The following is an 18,401-nucleotide window of genomic DNA, read 5'->3' on the forward strand; positions in this document are numbered from 1 at the left end:
CGAAGAACAGGTGGAGGAAGAGGAATCTGAACAATTTTTGGGCTGTTGATTGTTATCAATTTCGAGATGGACTAGTAAAGGGATTTACGAATTTTTATTAATTTAAATTTCATGTAAGACGTTTCCGCAAATTTTATTTTATTTCAGTTGTAAAGACTTAGTTTCGAGAAATTATGATTAATAAACTGGTTATCGGTTTATACTATGCTACGAGGCTGGTTGTTTTCAATTGTGTGATTATGTCAAATCCCGAGTTTTGGGGCGTTACATTTAAGTGGTATCAAAGCCGCCAGGTTCATAATCCGAGTGGGAAAAATCGATTTTCGAAAAAAAAAATTATGTGGAATTTTTACTCAAGGCCGACGCTATCCCCTCCGAAACGGCCCAACGAGCGATTTTCACAACTTTGTGGTGAGGTAGGGGTCGAAATCGCGAAATTCCTTCGTTTAGGCCTCCGAAACCCCGTTTTTGCCGTTTTAGGAAAGTTTCGTAAACCCTATAACTTTTCGTAGGAAACTCCGAATTTGATTCTGTCAACTGTCCTGGAATCCTCTCAACATATGCTTCGAATCCATATGTCTATCTCAAAACTTTTCATTTTTGGAAATTTTCGAAAATTTTTAATTTTCAGTACCTTACTCTATCCTGATATTTTATTCTGTCATATTTATGATATTCTGAGCATTTCCTATCTCTTTATTTCAGGAAATGGCCCCATCAAGTCCCCCGATATTCTGTACTCGTGCCCAAGCTGCCATCCGTATGAAGCAGCTTGCCCTTGACAATCAGTCGCGCCTGATTAAGCGACTTCGAGCCCGATTAGGCGAGAAGAGACAAGAAATTCAGACTCTAGCCATGGTAAATGAGGACATAAGGGTCCAACTCAATAAGGCGATCTACCAGGGAGAGCTGGTAAGAGGGGATAACATGGATTTGAGGGATGGCATAGACCATGGCTTGTCTCGAGAGAAAAAGCTGCAAGAAGATATCGACCGGTATCGAAAAGAATTGGAGGAAGAAAAACAGCAAAATGCCAGGAGTAAAAAGAGACTGGAGAACTTGAGTGAGGCTATGAGCTGCCTTTCAAAGGTGAATCATCATCTGACTCAACAGGGTGAAGCGCTGAAGAACAAGATCAAGCAGAATAAGAGGGAGCACGAACAGCGCCACCAGATTACCATAGATCTGTTGGACGAGGCAGAGCCAGATGTTCAGGGTTGGAAGACGCAAGTGGCCCAGCTTAATATGGAGAATGCCCGGCTCACTTATATGGTAGAGCTACTTCAGGAAGGAGATCCGGATGAGGAGCCAGAAGAGGATGAGCCTATAGAGATTGAGGAGCCTATAGCAGCTGTTGGAGATGGAGAGATAGAGGATTAGACTAGGATGTTTTAGTGATTTTGTTCTAGGAGTTTATTTTTTCAATATTACTATTTTATTCAGTACGACTTTTATTTCCTTTAGATTGGTCATGTTCTTTCTTTAAGAAATTAATAAAAATTTGTTCTATTTGATTCATTGATTTCAATTTATTTCAGCACAATCTATTGTATGAACTCTACTCGTTCAACAAATTCTTAGAACTTGTAATTGTAGAAAATGGCCGGCAGACCCCCGAGACAGAACCGCAACCCGCATTATGCTAATATCGACCGTGAAGGCAGACATGAGAATGGGCAGGGAAATGGACCCCCGCCTGCAGTCAACTTAAGCCGAGCTGATCTTATGGTCATAGCCACCATTGTGGAGACAACACTGCAAGGGTTGGGAAACCTGAACGCCAATCAGCCACCACTACCTCCACCACCGAATGGAGTCAAATTTCATTACGAGTCTCTCCGTAAGAACAGGTGTACGACATTCAGAGGGGACGCCGATCCTGAAGTTGGCCAGAGTTGGCTAAAGAGTGTCGAGATTCAGTTGAGGCTATTGGAAGTTCCCGAGGCACTCAAAGTGGAATTGATCGTGCCTTTTCTGGAAGATAGAGCAGCTAAATGGTGGGAAGCAGTCTCGCCAGCCATGACCGCTGTTGGACCAATCACATGGCGAATCTTCCGAGAAACATTTCTGAAACAATACTACCCGGCAGAAGTCAGATTGCAGAAGTTAAGTGAGTTTGAGAATCTCACTCAAGCTCCAGATGTGTCACTAGTGGAGTACACATCTCAGTTCAATGCCCTTGGGTCGTATGCTCCGGCAATCATGGCGGATGAAGTTTTGAAGCTGCACCGTTTCAAGAAGGGATTGAACAGCCGAATCCAGTTGGCCTTAGCAGTTTATCAGCCCGCCAATTTTGCAGATCTTATGGGCGCAGCTATCCGAGCTGAAACTGATATCCGTCGAAGAGAGGGAGAGAATAAGAACAAGTGTCCTCATATCGGTCAGTCTTCTCAGGGAGGTCAGAAATTCAGGAAACCCAATCAATCAGGCGGACCTTCTTCAGGGCAACCCTCAGCGGCCAACTATCAAGGACCCAAGCCGTGCCCGACATGCCATTTCAGACACACCGGGGAGTGCCGAAGAAATAGTGGTGTATGCTTTGGATGTGGGAAAGCGGGACATCGAATTGCCGAATGTCCTAATGCTGCCAACCAAGCAGCCGGGCCCAACAAGGGAACTGGGCAAAATACTGGAGCTAACCCCAACAAGCCAAAGGAAGGCAAGCCTAACGCCAGGGTCTTTGCTATGACTCAAGAAGAGGCCGACGACGCCAATGAAGTCGTGTCAGGTACCATCCTAATTCAAAAAGTGTCTGCTTATGCGTTATTTGATTGTGGTGCTACGCATTTCTTTATGTCTAAGAGACTTGCTAAGAAACTAGAACTTAAGCCCGAATTATTAGCTGAACCTTTTCGAATAGCCACACCTACAAGTAAGGCCATCGAAACTCACGAGATTCACAGGGACTATTTAATCAGTATCGGTAATCACACATTCAGTGCAGACTTGATACAATTAGTTATGGCCGACTTCGACATCATTCTAGGAATGGATTGGTTAGCCAGAAACAATGCATTAGTGAACTGTAAAGGGAAAAGAGTTAAGCTCCGAACCCAAATCAGGAAGAGATCGTGTATCATTGTAAATCCAAGGAACAGAAATCACTCCTTTCCGCTTCCCAAGCATGGAAAGCCATGAAGTCCGGAGAAGATATCTACCTAGCAATGGTTAGCGAAGTGCAAGAAGAAGTCGAACTGAAGATAGAAGACATCCCAATAGTATGTGAGTTCCCGGATGTTTTTCCGGAAGAACTCCCAGGGAAAATACCGGACCGCGAAGTTGAGTTCGAAATTAATCTAATTCCTGGTGCAGCACCAATTTCGAAAGCACCTTACAGGATGACGCCAGCTGAACTCAAAGAGTTAAAGGAGCAACTCCAGGAATTGCTGGACAAAAAGCAAGTTCGATCGAGTGTATCCCCATGGGGAGCACCAGTACTCTTCGTGAAGAAGAAAGACGGGAGTATGAGACTGTGCATTGATTATAGAGAACTGAACAAGATCACTATCAAGAACAGGTACCCTCTACCGAGGATAGACGACCTATTTGATCAACTTAAGGGAGCCGCAGTCTTTTCTAAACTGGATCTGAGGACTAGATACCACCAACTGAAGGTCAGGGCTGAAGATATCCCCAAAACATCTTTTCTGATAAGATATGGGCACTATGAGTTCATAGTGATGCCTTTTTGGCTAACCAATGCACCTACAGCCTTCATGGACCTAATGAATAGAGTGTTCAAACCATTCCTCGACCGATTCATAGTGGTGTTTATTGACGACATCCTCGTCTATTCTTCCAACGAGAAAGAGCATGAAGAACACCTCCGCCTTGCACTACAAACTCTGAGAGAAAAGGAGCTCTATGCTAAGTTTAAGAAATGTGAGTTCTGGCTAAAGAGTGTATCCTTTTTAGGACATGTAATCTCTGAAGCAGAAGTATCAGTGGACCCCAAGAAAGTTGAGGCAATTACAGAATGGCCAAAGCCTAAAAACGTCACAGACATCAGGAGCTTTCTAGGATTGGCAGGTTATTACAGGAAGTTCGTCGAAGGTGTTTCTTCAATTGCCATACCACTGACTAAACTCACTTAGAAGAATTCCAAGTTTGTCTGGGACAAAGGTTGCGAGAAAAGTTTTCAGACATTAAAAGAAAAGATCGCATCCACGCCAGTACTAATCTTACCCAGTGAAGATAAGGAATTCACCATCTACAGTGACGCTTCTAAGGAAGGTCTGGGATGCGTACTCATGCAAGAGGGAAGAGTGATCGCCTACGCATCAAGGCAGTTGAAACGACACGAGCAGAACTACTCTACGCATGATCTGGAGTTAGCAGCAGTTGTCTTTGCTTTGAAAATTTGGAGGCACTATCTCTATGGAGCCATGTGTGAAATTTTCACAGATCACCAGAGCCTCAAGTACTTGTTCACCCAAAAAGAACTAAACATGAGGCAAAGGCGCTGGATCGAACTACTGAAGGACTACGACTTGACTATAAGTTACCATCCAGGTAAAGCGAACAAAGTGGTCGATGCCCTGAGTAGGTAAAATGGAGGCAAGATCACTCTAGCTTCACTCTCCGCTCGGCCATGTCTGCAGGAGACCGTCAAGTTAAATCAGGACCGGGACCCCGAGCTAAAGAAACTTAAGGGACAATTCGAAAGCGGGAAGTCTCAAGATCTACAAATTGATGACAAAGAAGTCCTGTGGATGAAAGGACGACTGTGTGTACCAGATAGCGATAACCTTCGTTGAGAAATACTGTCAGAAGCACACAAGTCCAAATTTTCCGTTCATCCAGGGAGTACAAAAATGTACCGAGACCTTAAGGAGAATTTCTGGTGGAACGGAATTAAAAAAGACGTGGCAGAATTTGTCTCTAGATGCCAAGTTTGTCAACAGGTCAAAGCAGAGCACCAACGACCCGGAGGATTATTGCAACCTTTGAAGATACCAGAGTGGAAATGGGAACATATCTCCATGGAATTTGTGGTAGGGTTACCAAAGTCGAGGCAAGGTCAGGACGGAATATGGGTAATCATAGATAGACTTACGAAATCTGCACACTTCCTACTCGTCCGTAATCTGGACAAGTTAGCTACACTGTATATGGACAATATTGTAAGACTTCATGGAGTACCAGTGAGTATCCTGTCTGACAGAGACCCAAGGTTTGTCTCACGTTTTTGGAAGAGTTTCCAAGAGACCATGGGAACGAAAGTTACTCATAGCACGGCCTATCACCCTCAAATCGATGGCCAAATCGAGAGAACAATTCAAACCTTGGAAGACATGCTGCGAGCATGCGCCCTAGAATTCAGTAGCAATTGGATCAATCATCTACCGTTGGTCGAGTTTGCTTATAATAATAGCTATCACAGCAGTATCGGGATGGCTCCATACGAAGCTCTCTATGGAAAGAAATGCCTATCACCCTTATATTGGGACGAAGTGGGAGAAAAAGCAATAGTAGGACCCGAGCTCGTACAGATAACAATAGACAAGGTTACAATAGTCCGAGAGAAACTCAAGGCAGCTCAAGATCGACAAAAGAGTTGGGCCGATCTGAAAAAAAGGCCAGTGGAATTCAACGTTGGCGAGAAGGCCTACGTAAAAGTATCGCCTATGAAAGGATTTGTCCGATTCAGTAAAGCTGGGAAGCTAAACCCTCGTTATGTGGGACCCTATGAGATTTTGGAGAAAGTGGGCACGCTAGCATACAGATTGACACTGCCACCAAGCATGTCTAGAATTCACAACGTTTTCCATGTGTCCCAACTACGGAAATACATCTCGGACCCAAGCCACATGTTGGAAGCAGAACCGCTCATGATCGAAATCAACTTGGGGGAAGAGCTGAAGTACGAAGAAGTTCCCATCAGAATCGTGGACACCAAGGACCAGGTGCTAAGACGGTGAATCATTCCCTACGTCAAGGTGCAATGTTCTAACCAAACGGAAGAGAAGCCACGTGGGAGCTAGAAGAAAGGATGAGGGACCAATACCCATACCTCTTCTTAGACCAAGCCAACCCAAGTTTCGAGGACGAAACTTCCCATAAGGAGGGAAGGATGTAAAACCTGGGATTTTGTACAATCGTGATCATATCAGATTAATAATTTGATTATACTAGGATGGTGTAATCTTGGATATTAATATTATCATTATTCAGAATATAAGATTTTTTCAAGGTATCTAAGTCGTGTAGATAATTTTATCGTGTGCAGAATTTTGAAGCTCGAAATTAAGATGGTATTATCTATCGTGCAACTTGAAATTTTGGGAGGAATAAATCTATCTCCATCCAATAAATTTAATAAGGAATTTCGAATTTAAGCAGATAAAGATCGAGGATTTGAGTTGAGATTGAGATACCGGGATAGAAGATCAAGCATGAGATAATAAAATCCATAGAACTCGAATCAATTAGTGCACATATATATTATGTAAATTTCGAAATTTTAGGGGATGGAAGATTTGGAATTCGGTTATCACCCAAATCACAGATAGATCACGATTCGAGATAAAAGATTTGATTCAGAATTCAAACGCGATATCACTCGATCACGATAGCAGCCAACCCATATAAATAGGAGGGCCCTATAACTCAAAAATTACACCACAATTCTCACCAAAATTTCGAGACTCTTCCCTCTAGTGTCCTTGGGATTTTTGAGTACAGCGAAGCGCTGCCGCCGTCCAGCCGCCGAAGTAGTAATTTCGAAAATTTCTAGTGCAGTAAACCCTAGCCTTTCACGTTTATTTTCATCAAGAATTTAAGGTAAGTGAGCTTGTTTTAAATTATTGAATTTCGGTGCATATATTTTCGTTTTTGTAAAAATTTCGGTCCAGTACAATTCTTCTTCTACGCCCTCGTGGTTACGATGTTTTTGCATGAGTTATGTTTTGACACTGTGAGAATTCAACTTGATATGGGTGGGAATCCCAACCATACGTAACCTTACGCGATGGAGGACATAACCACTATACGGCCTCGCCCCTTAGTTGAGTAAAAATTAGGGACTGATATCAGTAAACCATTGAAAGTAGATGAATCTCAGTGTCGGATTAATGATGTGCACGTGGTACGAGTTATGTTTGCATGGTATATATTTCGAAAATTGCATGTTGTTTTTATTGTACTATAACGGCCCCCACTTGCAGAGTGACGACCATATCACTCACCCCTTACAACCTTCCACAGATAAATCCGAAGAACAGGTGGAGGAAGAGGAATCTGAACAATTTTGGGGCTAGTGATTGTTATCAATTTCGAGATGGTCTAGTAAAGGGATTTACGAATTTTTATTAATTTAAATTTCATGTAAGACGTTTCCGCAAATTTTATTTTATTTCAGTTGTAAAGACTTAGTTTCGAGAAATTATGATTAATAAAATGGTTATCGGTTTATACTATGCTACGAGGCTGGTTGTTTTCAATTGTGTGATTGTTAAACGACGTCGGTGTCAAATCCCGAGTTTCGGGGCGTGACACCTTGGCTAGAAAATTTTTAAATATGCGACGCAGAGAAAATTGCCCCCCTACAAAACATCTTATATCTAGGTCTAGCGTCCAACCGTGGAAGACAAAAGTGGCGAATCATTCTTAAATTTATCGAACTAATTTTCGAACAATTAAATTTAATTAAGAGGTCAATCGGGCCTTGGTCAAACATTGTTTCGGATTTATGATATTCTCAATTTGTTTTTTTAAAATTGACCATTAAATATATATAAGCTAAAAAATAAATATTACAACGTGAAAAGAAAATTAGGTGAAACAAGCAATCGCTCCAAAGCCCAAACAAACAAGGCCCACATACTTAGCAAGGGCATAACTGTAAATTAAAACACAGCAAAAATTAGGGTTTCGCTGTGTGTATATATGGACTGCCTTGTACATCTAGATCCATGCCTTCTTCCCACTGTTCTCTTAATATCACAAATTTTCACATTTATTTATGAGATCGGAGGCCGTTGATGCAGAATAATTGTCCGTACCATCTGAAGATCTCTTCATGAGATCCCTCTGATGCGTCTCCTACATGTAGTTCCTGAGGTCTATCTCTCCATGTTCTTGATTTTTCCTCATTTTTCTTGTCTACGAATTTTCAAATACGGTTAAAAGGCGTTGATGTCGAAAGATTATACCATCAAACGATGAAAGCTCTGCTATTGGGCTTGTTGATGAAACAACAATCATTATTCTCTGAGCCTTCGATTTGATTTCTGTTTCGTTTAAGCTTTAAATTTCGTTTTAATTTTAATTTTTTGAGATTCAGGCAACAAATTAGAGTCACTGATGCACTTGATTCGTATATGGTGTTTTCAGCGCTTTACGTTGCCGATAAGAATGTTTTTTGTGCTGAGATTCTGGCAGCGGCTTCGGTCAGGTGGAGCTGCTGCATTCAGATGCACCTACATCAATCTTCGTCGACTTGATATTATTTATGCTTTATGGATTAATGTCGGGTATAATTCGATTTTCATCGGAAAAATTCGAGATGCGGATTTCGATATTTTTTTGAAGTTTCAAAATTTTCGACCTCCGGAATCCGAAAACATGAGGTTGAAATTGTTTTGAATAGCAGGGCAGAAAACACACGTTGAATAGATGAATAGTGATTTTATTCTTCTCGAGGTGTATAAATTTATTCTTTTTTTTTTAAACTATGAGTATAAATTATTTTTAAAATTTTTTTTTCCATCCTTCTTTAATTTAAAATCCAAAAATGAGTCTCAATTTACGTTTTTTTTAAATTAACATTTTTTTATTTTAACAATTCTAGAGGTCCATAAGAATTCGTCATCTATATATATTTTTTTGAAGAAGTTATGTTTATTGCTGGCTTTGGAAAGAAATACATGGAGTGCCTCATGTAAAAAAATAAGAGGAAATCTGATATGTTATTGATATTCGTAATAAAAAATAATAAAAAAGTTATTGTATTGATATTCATAATAAAAAATAAAACTCTCAACATAAAAAGTCACAAAATACGTACAAGTTTTTGTCAAAAAGAATGAACTAGTTAAAATTTATTGGATGATGTAGTGGGGTATTATGCCACACGGGCCAATTTCTTTTCCTTGGGCCCATGCGTTGCCTCACAGAAATTTTTTTTAGCCCAATCCCTGAACACTCTTTTCAGATGTATAATTCGGAGGATTTTATTTTGATGTAGATCTAGTCATCTGTTAACATCTATACTTGATCTGAGAATATGATTAGAACTGGTTGGTAAAATGATAAAGCCCTTCGTTATAAAACCTAATACCTCAAGAGATAGGATTGACCAACTCTCAACGGGGGCTTAATAGCTAACTCTCAACGGGCTTAATATAAGTCGCACATGAAGGTCATCCCTAATTGGGATGGCAACCTGCCTCGCCTGAGGAAAACTAGGACTCGTACCTATTTGCTTTTTTTTTTTAGGCCTGTCTTGTCTCAAAAATTTGGCAGGTCCAACTCGAGTAAGACCTGTGGGTCTGTTATACATTTAATTAATTTATTTTTTAATAATATATAAATATATATATATATATACACACACATAATAAGTATGTTTGTATACATGTATTTGTATGTTATGTATGTGTATATATATACTATACAATATGCAATATATGTATACATATTATATTTGTGTATATAATACGTATACATTCTACATATGTATATAATATATAAAGTATACATATATGATATGTATATATATGCGGCGGGTTTGAAATAGGTTCAATCAAACCCGAGATAGTGGTGGGTTCAACCAAATCCGAGACTCGTCCCACACCCGTAATTGGACTCGTTGATTTGGATTTGTCCCGCCTCAAAACCTATTTGATCTTGGTTTTAATCGTTTGGGGAGTGTTTAACACGGGCGAATTTTTAATCTGGCTCATTGCCATCCATGATCTCAATGGTCAGGTTGCATTAAGAAGTCATCCTAGTGGCAAGATCCTCACCTCAACTGACCTCCCAAAAGGTATCGTTAGGGTGATGCAACATATAATGACCGACCTCTCGAACCGAGGTCTCAGCTGTCCGAGCTTCTTAGGGAAGCTTGACTTAATTTACATGTCAGACGAGCTCACCTCCATAATATGTATGCTTCATGTCAGATAGGATAATATCTCATTAAAAAAGTGATATTGATGAAGATTTAATCTTATCTAAACATATAGATGAATATCATAAAGATTTGATATAATCTTATTGATGATTCTTGACATAACATTGATTTAAACTTGTATATTCACTCATTTTGCTTACATACAACATTTTCTATATTTTCTATTTACCGATTGAGCGTCGAAAGTGATGTGGAACAACTTTTCGGTCCATTTCTAATGATCTTATTCGTTTTGTTCGCATTTCCGACCCTCTAGAAGATATCAAAAAATTAATCGTCAATTGACGTTGTCTGTGGGAACTTGATTGAAAGAGGTAGATATGTGAGGAGGAAGATGAAAAAGAACCGGCATTAATGAAAATCAAGGAAGAGGTATGATAAATATCAATATGGTTCAACTGGCCAATTGGTTAATAAGCATGTGGAAGATGCATTCGATTGAAATCCAACTCCAGCACTTCCTCTTCTGCCATTCCAATGTTGCCCCTTTCGCATGAGCATTTGCAAGCCATGTGGAAGGAAATTAGAAGGTTCAGGAGGTCGACCTATGACATTGGACAAGGAGAGCTGAGCTCTCCTCAAAATTACTAAATGAAAACCTTCCACTCAATTTTCGTCAGCCGACCGTTAGTGACCATGATGAGTACATCCGGAAGAATACTTGGAGAGTTTCAACACAGCCCTGTTGCACATGTAATCTGATGGGGTGAATTGTTGAGTCTTCCTCACTACTTTAGTGGGTCCTGCCCAGAAAGTGGTTCAATATGTTGCCGCCCCACTCTATTAGAAACTTTCAGGTGTTCAGCACTGTCTCTATGAACCAATATGCCACTAATAAGAAATATTTGAAGACCTCTTTGGGCTTGTTCAATGTAAATCAGAGTGAGGCGAAGTCACTAAGGGAGTTTATTAGACGGTTTAGCAGCGCTCATCTAGAGGTGTCGACTGTTTCTACCGAGACATTAGCCATTGCCTTCACGCAAGGCTTTCAGGGAGGACATTTTTTCAATCCTTGGTGAAAAACCCACTCGCAGTTATGTTAAGCTCCTGAGTCGAGCTGATAAATATGTGAATCTAAAATATGCATAGAAACAGAGGACAATGTTAAGTCAGGAGATAACGATAAGGGGAAAGAAAAGGTAGAGCTCGGGAGGAAGAGGCTAGCAGAGAGAGGCCAGGCATGCGGCAGAGGTAGGGGCACATTTCCTTATGCGTCCTTTGCTATTAGTTTGGAAAGAGACCAGTAGATTTGTGTGGAAAAGAGAAAGTTGGATTCCATGAATACGATCATACTACTAATGATATTCAAAAACTAAGAGAGGAGGTGCAAAGAATCATGCAGAGAGATCCACAGATAAGAGACCTGCTAACCTGAGCTGAAGGTAAATATCAAGCTAATAAAAAGGTTGGGAGACCTCCGTGGGCAAATCAGAGGGCACCATCCAAGGAAAACTATCTGATCAAAGGGGTCGTGCCGATTCTCCATAGCAGCAAGATAATCAAGTGCCTCGAGTGGAACAAATATCTATTGATCCGACCTGAGGTTTAATACATATGATATCTGGAGGGACAACCGACGTAGATTCAGACAGAGCCAAGAAAGCTCATGGGAGGAGGTTGGATGATTTTGAAGTGGATCTTGTTCCTAAGTCCGATCCGTTCATCAGCTATGGACCAGAGGACCCGAAGGATGTTGCGGCACCCACAATGATGCTTTGTTATTAACCTCCAATATCGCCAATTATGATGTGGCGATAATCTTTGTCAACCCGTGAAACTTAGTTAATATTCTATTCAAGAAACCCTTGACCATTGAAGGTAGAAGGCTTCAGGTTTGACCCCATTTCTACATAATTATTTGGGTTCACGAGACATGCTGTATAACCGTTAGGTCAGATAATGCTCTCTTTGACTATGGGGACTGGATCGTGTCGTATTACCAAAATAATATATTTTACTGTGGTGGATGCTCTTTTAGAAAATGCAATTTTCCCCGCGGGTTCGGGTCTCCGCGGGAAAACCCAAAACAGGGCGGTTTCGAGGTAGAGATATCAGGTTTGGTTTAGGTTTCGGGGATTTTTAAAATCCACGTAATCCGAACTCGTTCCGATAATAATAATAATTATAATAATAATACAAAATAAAAAAAAAATCTAACCTAACCCCTCAATTCCCATTCTACCATTCACGCCTCCAGTAACACTCTCGACTCTCAAGGTCCAACCAACACTCCAAGTCTCCAACTCTTCACGACATCTCGTTCCGATTTCCGATGATTTCTCACTTATAAAAAATATTGGACCTCAAACATAACGTAAACTAGGTTCGATTGTTGACTTTTTGTTATTTGTATATCAATTTTAGTAATAATGTTTAATCCATGTGTTTGAAATAAAATTAAGATTTCGTTTTCTCGATTTTTCTATCATTATGTTCAAAAAGAATTTATATACACTGATAATATTTTCGTTTGATTATTAGGACATGGGTTTGTTAAAATTCAAATCAAAAGTGAAGTAAATGACAAGAGGTTAAGAAGTAGTGCACTGTGCGATCGTTCAATAGTATGGCAGCTTGAGTGTTGCAAGATTATAATGCTTTTTATGTAATCAATTTGACATATGATGATGATGGTATAATTGAGGTGAAATTATTGTAATTTTTTTTATTTAAAAAATTATACACGTAGCAAAAATAGAGAAATCATATAGATGTATTATCATATTGACTTTCTTGTGATGTATTTGGATCTAAAGATGAAATTGATCACATCTGTTTTCGTATTCATGGATTCCACTGGAGCTGAAATTCCTCTTACAGATCTCACATTTAAAATGTCTTTTTCAAACATGCATTTGTTTCGGTTTGTGATGAGAATTTTTAAGATACTAAATAAATATCTTGTTTGAGTTGTTGGTCTAAATTGTTGCAAATTATTTGATATCATTTCAAATGGAATCTAATGATAAAAAGGTTGAGACTGCTCTAACTGTGGGAAGTCAAGCACTTGCATCGAAAAATGAGAGTGTTTTGATCTAAGAAAATGAAATACCTCAAAATGATAATTTAGATGCTGAAATTATGGGAGAAGATGGTGGAAATAAAAGAAAATTTAGATCTGCATGTGATCATTTTGAGAGGAAGTTAATTGGAGGAAAATGGAAAGCGACATGCAATGATTGTAAGAAGTCTTTAGGTGGTGAAAGTAAGAATGATATTACGTATTTACTTGACCACATAAAAACATGTTTGCACAAAAAACATAAGACTATAAAACAATATCTATTGCAACAAACAAAATCCAATGACTAGACAACGATGCTTGGGGCATATACCATTTCAACCAAGATCACGGGAGGGAAGAGCTTGCGAATATGATTATATTGCACGAGTATCCGCTATCTATGGTTGATCATGTGGGCTTTAGAAGGTACTCTTATACCTTACAACCGTTATTTAAAGTTGTTTCCTGGAACACAGTTAAAGACGATATAATGAAGATATTTGAGCATTAAAGAGATAAAACAATGAAATTATTGGATTCAAATGCTAGTTGGATTGCATTGACTACTGATATGTGGACATCAAATAATCTAAAAAGAGGATTCATGGCAATCACTTCACACTTCATCGATGCTTCATGAAAACTACAAAGTCGACTTATGAGGTAATATTTGTACTTTTATTTACCATTAATAATATTACTATCGTTGTTAAAATTTATTATATATATATTTTTACTAGGTTTATATGTGTCTTGTCCATATACTGCCGAGGTTCTTGCAAATTCCCTTGTTGATTGCCTCTTGGATTGGAATTTGGATTGTAAGTTATCTACTTTAACTATTTTTAATTGCACAATTAATGATGCTATGATTGAGCTTATTCTAGATAAGCTTCCTCCGAGTTTACTTATTTTAGAAGGTAAATTATTTCAAATGCGGTGTTGTGCCCATATTTTGAATTTGGTTGTGCGGGATGAACTACAATTAATCAGTGGTAGTATTGAAACAATTCGATATAGTGTCGGATTTTGGGCAGCAACACCGAAAATAGATGAAAAATTTATTGAAACAGCTCGATAGTTGAAGGTTCCAAGTACAAAAAAATTGGAACTTGATTGCCAAACACGTTGGAACTCTACATATTTAATGCTTAACACTGCATTGGAATATAAAGATGTGTTTGCTCGTTTGAAACATCGTGAGAGTTTGTATAAAAGAGTTCTCACAGAAGATGATTGGTCAAAAGAGATTTCTTCTAAATTGGAGATTTTTTTATGATGCCACAGAGTTGTTTTCGAGGACCAAGTATCCCACTATAAATATTTTCTTCTCAACTATTTGTGATATTAAGTTTGCAATTGATGATTGGCTTCTTTTGGATGATAATGTGGTGAATACCATGACAACAAATATGAAATTAAAGTTTGAAAAGTATTGGGAGGTGATAAACTGTTTATTGGAGGTGATAAATTGTTTATTGGCAATTGGGAGTTAGATCCGAGGTACAAAGATGAAGACAATTCAATTTTATTATCCTCTTGTTTATGGTGATATGTATTCATTTGAGATTGAAAAATAAAGAAAAAGTTGTATTAAATTGTTGAAGAGTACAATAAGAAATCCAAACAATCTTAGGAAGTGAAAGATTCACGATCTTCATATTTAAGGCCTCCACTTCCTAAGCGTGGTAGTTATGCTGATAAATTTGAGATGTCATGGATTTCAATACTAATACTGAACTTGAGAAGTCGGAGTTGAATTATTATTTAGAAGATTCTTTGTTTCCAAGAAATACAAGTGACTTTGATATCTTATGTCGGTGGAACAGAATATTTCGTAGGCACGCCCTAACTGAGTTCCGAGTTGTGTGTTCCACCTTTTATCAGAAGTTGAAGTTCCTTGTCAGAAAGGAGATAAGAGTCGTGTGCGGAGACCAGAAGTCAGCTCGTCGTTGTTATGAGGATTAAGTGAAAGTGGATGTGAAGAGGCATCATTGGGAGGTAGCGATGATCGGAGCGGGCAGCGAAGGATGGTCCCAAAACAGGAGGTTCATCTCACGACAGAAAAAAAAGGAGACAGTTGAGATAGGTGCACAACAAAACATTAAGGTTGCGGTCGACCTGGATCTCCAGATCAAAAGTGATTTGATAGACTGTTTAAAGGCAAACTCTCAGACGTTTTTGTATGTTAGCACAAGAACTTGGAGGGGTCAGCCCGAGCGTCATGGAACACCACCTCAATATGCTCTTTGAAGCTCGACGGTCAAACAAAAGAAGACAGTTTGGACCTTAAAGCAGCGTTTGGTAGCATGGATTCAGTAAGATTGTTTTTTCTTTCCATGCTAATCCAATGTTTGATACATTTTTAATTAAACCAACTTAATCTATTCTCCAATGTACTAGATTGTACTAACCTGGTTAAAATAAACTCATGCCACAACCCAATATTAATAATCCTGATTTCTGTCAAACGTGGCTTTTCCTACAATACCCTTTCTCCCAACGAAGAAGCCAACAAAAATATTCTTCCTCCATCTAAACAGTAACGTACGAAGAAAGGGGAATGGCTTAGGTTTTTGCTATCTGTGGCAAAATATTCAGAAATCAGGTAAATAGTGTTGAAATTCTTTGTTTCAAACGTGTATTTGCACAAGAAGTTGTCAAAATTAATTTTTGTTAGGTTAAACTTTCTGGTGTGAGTTGCGAAAATTTCAAAAATCTGAGGAGGCTCTCGCTGTGTCGGTAAATGACATTTTTTTTTGTTTATGGTTTCAAAAAAATGATGTTTTTTTCCTAGTTTGGGTTGACATAGTTGAATTCAATCTTGTCTTCTTTTGTGTTTCTAGTTTCTCTGTTTGAGGCAACCGTTGTAAGATTATTCTTTTGTCGAGATTGTTTTTCGATTTCATTTATGTTATTTATTTGAAATCGAAGACCAAATCTGAATAATCATATGTGAATTTATTACTTAAGACACTATCAAATATGGTCGTATAATAATTGAATATTTTTTAAAATAGTGATGATTTTCTTAATAGTAAATAAACTACTGCTTTTCGTATTGCATAAAATTTTTTTTTTGTAATATATTTGGATGTATTTTTAAGTAAGCCTTGATAACAAGAAATTTGTTGTTCAACCTACCATAATGTCTTCGTTTACAATATATGAAATTCTAGTGGGTATTTTGAAATGCATTGTTAAACACATTTTAAATTATAATTTGTTTTGAAGTATCTTCAATAGATAATCATTATGCGTAGACACATTCTACTTTTTGTGACGATGCACCAAATCATGTGTCGATCCTTCTTGATTATGTTACTCTTGAGACGACATTGACTGAAGTTTCGTTCAAAACAACTTTGCAAGACGCGTAGAACAACAGTCTCCTATAGCATAACACAAAGAATAAATGTGCAAATGAACCATTTGCAAAGGATTATTGAAATAAGAGATGTTCAATGTGTGGTGAACTTGCGAATGAATAGGAATGCATTTGCACGATTGTATTACTTGTTAACTCATGTTGGATGACCAATCGAGTCTAGAAATATCCGTATTGAAGAGAAGGTCACCATGTTTCTGTCTATATTGGCTCATAACAAGAAAACTCGACTTGTTGATCATGACTAAGTACGTAGTGGCCATACAATCAGCACCCATTTCCATCAAGTGCTCCGCTCAATTCTCATGTTACATCATATACTAATGGTTAAACCATCCCCTGTCGATGATGCTTGCACCAACGGATCTTGGAAATGGTTCAAGGTAAGCTCAAACCATTTTTAACTACTTGTACAAAATAAACATTTGAACTACTCATGTATGAACATTGTGATAGTTACATTGATGTGAAATTATTATTCTTAAATTGTACATGTATGTCTTGGTGCATTGGACGGAACGTACATAAGTGTACATGTACCTACCATGGATAAGGCACGATATAGAACAAGAAAAGGTACTATTGTTGTAATGTCCGAAAAACCAAACCTACGTAAACCACATGCATGCAAATTGTTTAAATTGCTTAATTGTTTTATTTAATTGATTTTAAATGCTTGCATGATGTTTATTTAATGATTAAATGTATGATTGCATGATTATATAACATGAATTCATGAAATTAAAGGGTTTTACCCGAATATTCGATAATAGGTAGGGGAAAGGAGACCGGGGACGACCAAGACTAGAAAAAATATTTTTTACTAAATATTTTCAAGGCTTCCTAATATGATTAAAAATGATGTAAATTTTCTAAAAATGTTAGAGTTCGAATTATTTTACGAGTCGAGCTCGATTTTACCCGAGAAGCCGGTTTTGGACAAATAAGGGACTTCTAAAATATCAAATGCATTATTTATGAAAAGTAATTCTTATAAACTTTTATGTTTTAATTAAATTAGAGTTATTGTGCCCAATTTAATTGTTTTAAGTAAGCCAAATTGCTCCTAGACTTGGAGGCCTAAAACCAAAGCCCATTATCATGTTAATTAAATTATAAGTAGGACTCCCAGGCTTTCATAACACCACAATTCATCATCTTATCAGCCGAAATGCACACATTAGCACACACATTATTTTCGAAATTTAGAAGGAAGAAAAGCTAGGAGTCTTCGTCGCCCGTTCGTCCTTCCCCGCCGACGATCACGTATTCGAGTGCTTTAAACGCAAAGGCACATTTTTTTAAACTATTTTAAAATTCATACAAATCATAATATGTATGATTTAATTGTTTATGATTTTAAATGGTTTATTTATGCTCAAAAAGATATTTTAAATAAAAGTATGCTTTTTAAATGCATATGAATATATATGTATTATTTGTTATTCATGTTTAGAAAGTGCTGAGTTATTAGACTCATTAGGTTTGTACGATGCAGGATTTGATGATTTGAGGAGGCACTGACACTTGAGTTGATCGAGTGCTGCAGTACACTCCCGGATGACCCTTTCGTTTTCCGCACTAGCTTGTTGGATAAAAGATCTAAAAGATTTATGTTAAGGATTTATTAAAGATATTTTTATGCTTAAATTTTATGTTAGTTGATCTTTTTAAAAGTCGATGTATGATTTTTGGTTATTGACGATTTCGAGATTTATGTTATACACTTGAGATGTCAAATGTTAAATTATGATGATTTATGGTATGATAAGTTATATTATTTAGTATTTTCAAGTTTATGATTTATATACAAAAAAAAAAGTCGAGGTCGTTTCAGTTGGTATCAGAGCCAAGGTTTTCCCCAAATGGTTGTG

General features: G+C 38.0%; 1 protein-coding gene, 2 long non-coding RNA genes and 2 other non-coding genes across 5 annotated transcripts; all 5 read left to right on the forward strand.

The window, feature by feature from the left end:
- The first annotated feature begins 1,599 nt into the window (after positions 1-1,599).
- LOC142537717 (uncharacterized) lies at positions 1,600-3,138 on the forward strand. Its single transcript, XM_075643210.1, has one exon. The coding sequence runs from the start codon at positions 1,600-1,602 to the stop codon at positions 3,136-3,138; it is 1,539 nt and encodes a 512-aa protein (XP_075499325.1).
- Positions 3,139-7,921: 4,783 nt separating this feature from the next.
- On the forward strand, positions 7,922-8,524 carry LOC142532421 (uncharacterized). Its single transcript, XR_012816551.1, has 2 exons — positions 7,922-8,061; positions 8,335-8,524. It is a non-coding gene; the product is annotated as an uncharacterized LOC142532421 (long non-coding RNA).
- LOC142538184 (small nucleolar RNA snoR117) lies at positions 7,975-8,065 on the forward strand. Its single transcript, XR_012818721.1, has one exon. It is a non-coding gene; the product is annotated as a small nucleolar RNA snoR117 (small nucleolar RNA).
- On the forward strand, positions 8,129-8,219 carry LOC142538183 (small nucleolar RNA snoR116). Its single transcript, XR_012818720.1, has one exon. It is a non-coding gene; the product is annotated as a small nucleolar RNA snoR116 (small nucleolar RNA).
- A 7,741-nt stretch (positions 8,525-16,265) lies between the features above and the next one.
- LOC142537939 (uncharacterized) lies at positions 16,266-18,314 on the forward strand. The gene is made up of 2 exons (XR_012818609.1): positions 16,266-16,910; positions 18,026-18,314. It is a non-coding gene; the product is annotated as an uncharacterized LOC142537939 (long non-coding RNA).
- Positions 18,315-18,401: the final 87 nt, after the last annotated feature.

This window comes from Primulina tabacum, chromosome 2 (assembly GCF_025594145.1).
Source record: "Primulina tabacum isolate GXHZ01 chromosome 2, ASM2559414v2, whole genome shotgun sequence".
Classification (NCBI taxonomy): domain Eukaryota; kingdom Viridiplantae; phylum Streptophyta; class Magnoliopsida; order Lamiales; family Gesneriaceae; genus Primulina; species Primulina tabacum.

What these genes read in the sequence shown, in the direction of transcription:
- LOC142537717 (XM_075643210.1), top strand. Translation starts at nt 1,600, where the DNA reads ATGGCCGGCAGACCCCCGAGACAGAACCGCAACCCGCATTATGCTAAT.